The sequence below is a fragment of the Marmota flaviventris genome, chromosome 13, assembly GCF_047511675.1.
Source record: "Marmota flaviventris isolate mMarFla1 chromosome 13, mMarFla1.hap1, whole genome shotgun sequence".
Taxonomy (NCBI): domain Eukaryota; kingdom Metazoa; phylum Chordata; class Mammalia; order Rodentia; family Sciuridae; genus Marmota; species Marmota flaviventris.
The window spans coordinates 43,342,691-43,350,451 of NC_092510.1; the positions used below are offsets into that span (position 1 = coordinate 43,342,691).

The following is a 7,761-nucleotide window of genomic DNA, read 5'->3' on the forward strand; positions in this document are numbered from 1 at the left end:
TGTTGTCTTTAATACTTACTCCTTTGATTATTTCTATATACTCTACATTTGACTGTTGTTAAGTATCTGAAAGGCCAAGAGACATGCATTCTATAAGTGATATATTTTTTTCCCCATGTTCTTAGAATACCTCTGAATGATAGGTAATTACTTTCACCTGATTCTGTGCCCCTAACACCTATATAATTATTGGATCACACTAGTATTTATCTGCATTTTTTTCAAAAAGACAGTTTCTCAACTCAAAATTGCTTACTATTTCTTTCATCAAGATTTGAGAAGTGTCAAGTTTAATCAATGTAGCCCTAGTGATATATCAGTTAAGGCCAAGTCTAGTTTGAGGGGGTACTTGAACATATGCTTGCCCTGATATATATTTAAAAGCAATATATTTTGTTGTCAACTGGCTTTTTTCACGATGCCGCTGCTTCAGACATGGTAAGGCAGAGGAACTAGTAATAAAAAGGAGCAAGGAACAAATGCTAAGCTGAGGGTGGAAGTGAATACAAATCATGGTCGAGATACTCAACATCGAGGGCTTCCAGAAACAGTTGTTTCTGCAACTAGTCGCAGCCAGGTAGAACTCCAGAATGTCTGAGATTGGCCTGCATTTGGTGTACTCTAGGGTTGCAAGCAATATGTCTCATCCATTGGCCTAGGAAAAAAGATATTCCTCACTGGATACACCCACCTACCAAGATCCTTGAGGGTCTATCTAAATTTGGGACTTTTAATATATTTACACATATTGCTAGCTGTTCAGACTCCAGATCAGTCAACACATAAAAAATGGTGATGTTCTTGATTATCTCAAGCTGCCAAAGTTTATACCCATGATGTAAAGGTTGAGCTAATAGATATCTTGGACACTCATAAAAACCTCAGTGTTTACATTTTGGTTTCTGGGTTCCAAATAAAAGTTTATGTGCATTTTTAATTACTAATTTTTCTCTTCTCTCCTTACTCAAGAATTACGAACCTTTATATATTCTTGTTTCCATGCTGTATAGAGATTGTAAAGCCTGTAAATCATAGTTAATCAGCATTTTTATATTACTGAGTAATAATCCATTGATTCTTGAGCCTGTTTATTCTGTTTACCCCACCTAATTCTCAACAAAAGGGAAGATAATGGGGGAACTAAGTGAATTTCCTACATTGAGAACCAGGGTGATGACATTTTTTTTCCCTGAAACCTCTGAGAAGAGACTCATATTTAAAATAAACTAGAATTTCTGGCTTAACACTGACAGAAATAAAATTTTGGTGTATATTTCAAAAGATGAAAAAACTACATTTTAAGTCCAAATTCTGACCTTTTCTTACACTACTTCCCACTTAACTGCCTACAGATGTTATAGGATGATACTTTGCTCATACCCAATTAAATTGCTCCAAGTCACAAACAACTAAATATATTTGGTGAGTAGGCAAATATACTTGAAAAAACGCTTTTTTGCTTTTGTAAAATTTTAATTAACATCAAAATTATGATTTAAATATACTTCATTTTATTATACTTTATTGCTTTTTGCAGATGTTACATTTATCAATTAAGTTTGTGGCAACCCTCTATTTTGCCAAGTCTTTCAGTGCCATTTTTCCAATAGCATGTTTAGTGACTGTATCACATTTTAGTAATTATCACAGTATTTCAAACTTTTTTCATTAATATTATGTTTCAGAGATCTGTGAAGAGTTGATATTAATATTCTAATTGTTTGGGGGCATTCCTAACTGCACCTGTGTAAGTAAATTTAAATGAAAAAAAAAAAAAAAAAAGTGTTCTGACTACACTCTTAATAACCAGTCTTTCCCCATCTCTTTTTCTTCTTGAACCTGCCTGTCCCTAAGAGACACAATACTGAAGTTAGGCTAATAAACCTAAAATGGGCTTTAAGTGTTAAAGAAAAATGAAGAACCACATATCTCTCACTTTATACCAAATTAAAAAGAAATGATTATGTTTGGGGAGCAATGAATGTCAAAAGACCAAATAAGCACAGAGCTAGGCCATCTTGCACCAAAGTGTTAGCCAAGTTGTGAATGCAAAGGAAAATTCTCAAAGGACATTAAAAGTGCTGTCGTGGTGAATGTAAAAGTAAAAAAAATTCAACAGCCTTGTTGCTATAAGGAGAAAAGTTTTAGTTTTCTGGACAGATTAAACCAGTTATGTCCCACAAAACAAAGCCTAATCTAAACCAAGACCCTATTTCTCAATTCTATGAAAGCTGATGGGGAAGCTGCAGAAGAAAACTCTGAAACTAGCAGATTGGCTGATGTTTAAGAAAAGTCAGCATCTCATAACATCAAAATTCACAGTGAAAAACAATTGCTAATGCAGAAGCTACAGCAAGTTATCCAGAAGATCTAGCTAAGACTATTGATAGTGGCTACACTAAACAACAGATTTACAATGTAGACAAAGTAACCCTATATTAGAAAAAGATGCCATCAGGGATTTTCATAGCTTGGAAAAGTCAATGCCTGGCTTCAAAGTACAGATTGACTTTCTTGTGAAGGGTTAATACAGCTGGTAACTTTAAGTTGAAACTAACACTTGTTTACTATTCTGAACATACAAGGGGCCATAGAAATTATACTAAATCTGTTGTGCTCTGTAAATGGAATATTACTGGATACCAGCACATATGCTTACAACATAGTTTACTTAATCTTTTAAAGACCACTCACTGTCAAGATCTACTGCTCATGAAGATTCCTTTCAAAATATTACCATTCATTGACATTACAATTGGTAATCCAAGAGCTCCAATGGAGATACACAAATTTGTTTTCATATCTCTTAACACAACATCCTATCTGCAGCCCACACATTAAGGAAGAATTTTGACTTTCAAATCTTACTTAAGACTTTCATATCATGAAGTTACATGTGTTGAAGGTAACAACTCCTTTGATGGATTTGAGCAATGAAAGTTGAAAATCTTCTGGAAAGGATTCACCATTCCTCAATGCCATTAAGAATATCTGTGACTCAGAGAAGGCTAAAATATCAAATGAACTGGCATTTGGAAGAAGTCTATTCCAACCTTCATGGACAACTTTGAGGGGCTCAAGATTTCAGTGGAGGAAGTAACTGTGGCTGTATTGAAAACAGCAAGAACTAGTATTAGCAATGGAACCTGTAGATGTGATTGAATATCATAATAAAACTTTTAACAAGGAGTCCCTTCTCATGGCTGATCAAATAAAATGGTTCCTTGTGATGGAATCTACTGGTGAAGATGCTAAGAATGAACATTGTTGAAATGACAATAAGGGGATTCAGAGTATCACATAAACTCAGTTGATAAAACAGCAGCAGGGTTTGACCCCAAACCTGAAAAAGTTCTACTCTGAGTAAGATGCTACTAAACAACATTGCACACTACAGAGAAGTCTTATTTTAAGAAAATTGCATTTAGTGATTACCACAATAACTCAGCAGCTATGAACACTAAAGCAAGACTCTACACAAGCAAAAAGATTACAACTTGCTGAAGGCTCAGGTGATCATAAGCATCTTTTAGCAATAACCTTTTAAATATAACAGTTTTTCAGACATGCTGTTGTGCATTTGTCACTGTACTTACTACAATGTAGTGTAAACACATTTTATATGTACTGGGAAACCAAAAATCTGACTCATTTTACTGTAGTGGTCTAGACCCAAACTGCAAACTTCCAAGTTCTACCTATATATTAGTTTAAGATTTATGCTATTTCTACAATAGGCCAAGTCAAGATCAGTGAATTGGATTTATGTGTTTTGGGCTTAATCTATGTATAGTTGTCCATCAATAGAATGACTAGCCTTCTGAAGTAGGGGCAACTTGATTCATAGGTATTTTAGGGGATAAATGACCATGTATCATTTGCTTTGTTGGTTTCTAAATCCTTTCCAACTTAAAACTTCTATATTTATTATCATCTTATAACAAACAGAATTGTACATTTTACATAAAGAATAACTTGCTGTCAACTTTAGGTTGTTTGAAATGTCTTCCATCTCATTTGCTTAAGACATATATAGTACCACTCTTATAGTGATCAGGATGTACACACTTTATAAAAGTCTTGATGTCACCACAAGACTTCACAGACTTAGGTACTTCTATATGAAGCTAAGTAAAAGCCTTTAAAGTACTACCTGCTTAACAGGTCTTTCAAAACATATGTACTATGAATAGCAGCTGAATTTGAGAATATCTTTCTGCTTTGAAAAAAGCTACATACAACTTTATGGAGAAGCCACAGTATCTAGAGGGTGAGGGGATAAAACAAAACAGAACAAACAATAAAACAAAACAAAACAATAAAACAAAACAGAAAGAAAAAACCCAACGGGAGCAAGTGAAACGTTTTCTTAGAAATGAACTAATTTTGAGTTCTTATCTCAAAAACTTCTCAATTCCATTACAAATATTTCTTGTTCTTATGAAAAGAAATCAAAGGATGTTTTTTTACTAAACGTTTTGAATTTTTCTTAAATTTTATTATGGCATTCAAATCTTTCATTGTACATTGACATTTATGGTTGTTTCATCAAGGTGATTCTTGACTCCTTGTACCATTCTAGTTCTGAAAGACTAGAACAGGAAAACCAGACAAAAACAAGTACTAGATACAGCACTGATTTTCTGAATAACCCTGAGCAAATCACTTGGATTATTGTTTTAAGGCTTATCAATAAAAAAGTCAGATTAGCAATGAAGCTCTCATGAAATGATGAATTTAAAAACACCTCGGAAAGCATAAGTATTCATATCTAGTTTCATGTGTTTATCAACAGGTGTTAATCCAATTACAGGATAAAAAGAACTATAATTAGGAAATAAAATAGCTCATTTTCCTATTGGCTTATCATTTCCTTCATTTTAATATTAACAAATCATAATTTAACTAAATGCAATTATATTTAAGTAAAATTTAAATTATACCCTCCTTCCCCAGATAGGACACAGAATCATTTTCTTCTCTAAGGGATTTATTGATCCCTCTGAAACCTGACAAGAAAGCCACACTCACAGTCAAGGTATGACAACCAATGTTTTCATTGTTTTTCAGTGTTGTAGTATTCCCAATAGTGAAGACAAAGCTCCTCCACACGTCTGTCCAGAACAACCATAAATCCCATGCTTCCTGTGTAATGGGTCCAGGGGCAAGAGGTGACAAGTTCATTGTTCATTCAAACAACCCGGTAGGCCTTTCCTTTAGGGTCTGCCAGGATAACTATACCCCAACAAGCAATGCCTGGAGGGGGGGAAAAAAAAGCATATTACTTATATGTCACAATTTAGTTTACCAAGTGCTCCAAATGCCATCTTATTTAACTGTTACAACATTACTAGAAGATATATTAACATTATATATTTCGAATAGGAGCGTGAAGCTCAGAAAAGGAACAAAAAAGTTCAGAAAGAAAATACCCTATTATCTTCCAAAGCAAGCAGTTTTAACAAAGGTAAATGATTTAGACAACCTGATTGACAAGAAATCTGAAAACCTAAAAATCTATTCACTTAGAAAACTGGTTTGTAAAGGTAAAGGAACACATGACTGTAAGACATTTTGGCAAACAGTATTGTGGATTCCCATCACCCAGCGGTGCATCAAGTTGATGGGCTTTGAACTTGAACCTCCAGCTAAAATCTGGCTTCCAAGCCCAATTTCTTAAGCCAATGGCAAGTGCCCTCACTCTATCTCCAAGAGAAAGGAAAAGAGAAATTTGGGGGGCCAGATAAACCTGGGATGGAAAGCCAGTCTGTCACTTTCTGTCCAATCCACTAAGGTTCAATTTACCCGAAAATAAAATGGGAACAGTGTTAATACCTCTAATCGGTATTGTAAGGATTTTAAAAACTATAATTAATGAGAGTTCTCATAAAATATTGTTTTCCTTTTTCTTTTCTTTCCTCTAAGGCGTCGCAAATTCTCCCTACCCAGGGCCTAGGTTGGGGCGCCCCGCCCCTCCAGCCCACGTGGCTGTTGGGTTTACCTCCTCACCCCACCACCCCAGCCCAAGCGGCACTGCCCCGGCTCTCACTGATGCCGATGACCATCTGGGCAATAGGGCCTGGACCCGGAGCATATCCCAGCTTCATAGGCTTCCGCGCCACCAAGTACACGTAAAGGCCTGCCCCTATCAGTCCCGACCCGGAGAGCACCCGGCAACTCCAGCAGTTTTTAAACAAGGGCGCTTGCTCCGGGGTGGTCGGCGCTTCAGATGCATCTGGGGGAACAGGGGAAGCGGCCACCGGAGGCTCGTCGAACTTCTTAGGCTGCAGAGGCCGGAACAACGAAGAACCCATGTTCTGGGAGTTGGCCCAGTCGTGACAAAACTTCGGTTCGAACTGACGTAAAAGATGCGGCCGGAAAGCAGAGCGCAGTGCGCCGGAAAAAAATCCTGAGGGCGGCTGGGAAATGTAGTTTTCGCCTGAGTTGCTGTGTTGCAAGGGCGCGAAAGAAGCGGAACTGCTAGGGTGGATTTCAGCGGCTGCAACCCTGGTGTGTTGGAGTCCCCCACCTCTTATTTAGTTTAGAGATTTCACTTAGCCGTCATTCTTTCCCCTCCCCCCTTTATTGGTGCTGGGGATTGAACCCAGGGGTGCTTTAGCACTGAACTGCATCCCCTAGTTTTTCAATTACTAACTTTGAGACAGGGTCTAACTAAGCTGCTGAGGCTGGCCTTGAACTTGCAATCCTCCTGCCCCAGTATACCGAGTTGCAGGAATTACAACCAGTACTCTTCTTACTACGTGTCTCAACTTTCGACCTCCTTCGAGAAGTCTGGAGTAAATCTCTGGGTTTACTGTGTATCATAAACTGTGAAGCCCTGGGTCTGCCACTTCTCCTGCTCAAACTTGTGTCTTGAAGGGTTAAGTTTTATATATTAACTATATGCTAGATACTTTGCTAAGCAATTCTCTGCATTATGTGATTTCCCAATTCAGTATGACAGTTTTCTCAATAAATGACACAACTGATTAAGTAACAACCATAGTTGAAACCAATGTCTGCAGAGAAAGAGTCACATCTCTCAAACTCCACCTGTATATGTTGTGACAGCAGTACGCAAACGTGATCAAGATATTGGAAGCAGATTTGAATTACCTGGATAAATACTTTCAATTTCTCTTTACCTTGTTTCCTAAAGACATGCTCTCAATTTGTCGTATTCGTGGTTTCTCTTTGAAAGCACTGGAGAAAATTCCATGCAAAATCAGGTTAATAGATTTGAGGTGTTAATATAAGATTTGTTTTTGCAGGTTTACATTCTTATCCCTTAAGAAGGACCTTTTAATTCTGATTGTATCTTTATGAGTCAATTTCTTTATCATGCACTCCCAACTCATTTCACTTTTTATTTCCTTTGGGTATAGTTGAATATATATTTCTTGTGCTGGGTTGTTCCCAGAGTATTACTGGTAAGAAAGAAAGGTATTTAGAGTTCAAAGGTTGTCTCTGTTGGAGGAGACTGGTAAAAAACAACAAAAAAACAGGACTCTAGGTTTAAACTTTTCTTCTTTAGGTTAGCTTTAAAAAATTAACATGTTAAAAATGTGTTACTGTACTTTTTAAAATGGAAGTGATTTGGGGAAGATTGAAAAAGGAAAAAATAAAGACATGGATAAATAGGCAAAATTATAATAGAACACTGAGTTGACCTGCTGCATAATTTCAAAGACACTCTATGTGTGTGTGTGTGTGTGTGTGTGTGTGTGTGTGTATATATATATATATATATATATATATATA

At 36.6% G+C, this 7,761-nt stretch overlaps 1 protein-coding gene across 1 annotated transcript; it reads right to left on the reverse strand.

Annotated features, from left to right (window-relative positions):
* Positions 1-4,972: 4,972 nt before the first annotated feature.
* On the reverse strand, positions 4,973-6,362 carry Dmac1 (distal membrane arm assembly component 1). The gene is made up of 2 exons (XM_027943081.2): positions 6,050-6,362; positions 4,973-5,256 (listed from the first exon to the last, which is right to left on the reverse strand). The coding sequence occupies exons 1-2, from the start codon at positions 6,312-6,314 to the stop codon at positions 5,192-5,194; spliced, it is 330 nt and encodes a 109-aa protein (XP_027798882.1). The 5' UTR covers positions 6,315-6,362; the 3' UTR covers positions 4,973-5,191.
* Between the last annotated feature and the right edge of the window lie 1,399 nt (positions 6,363-7,761).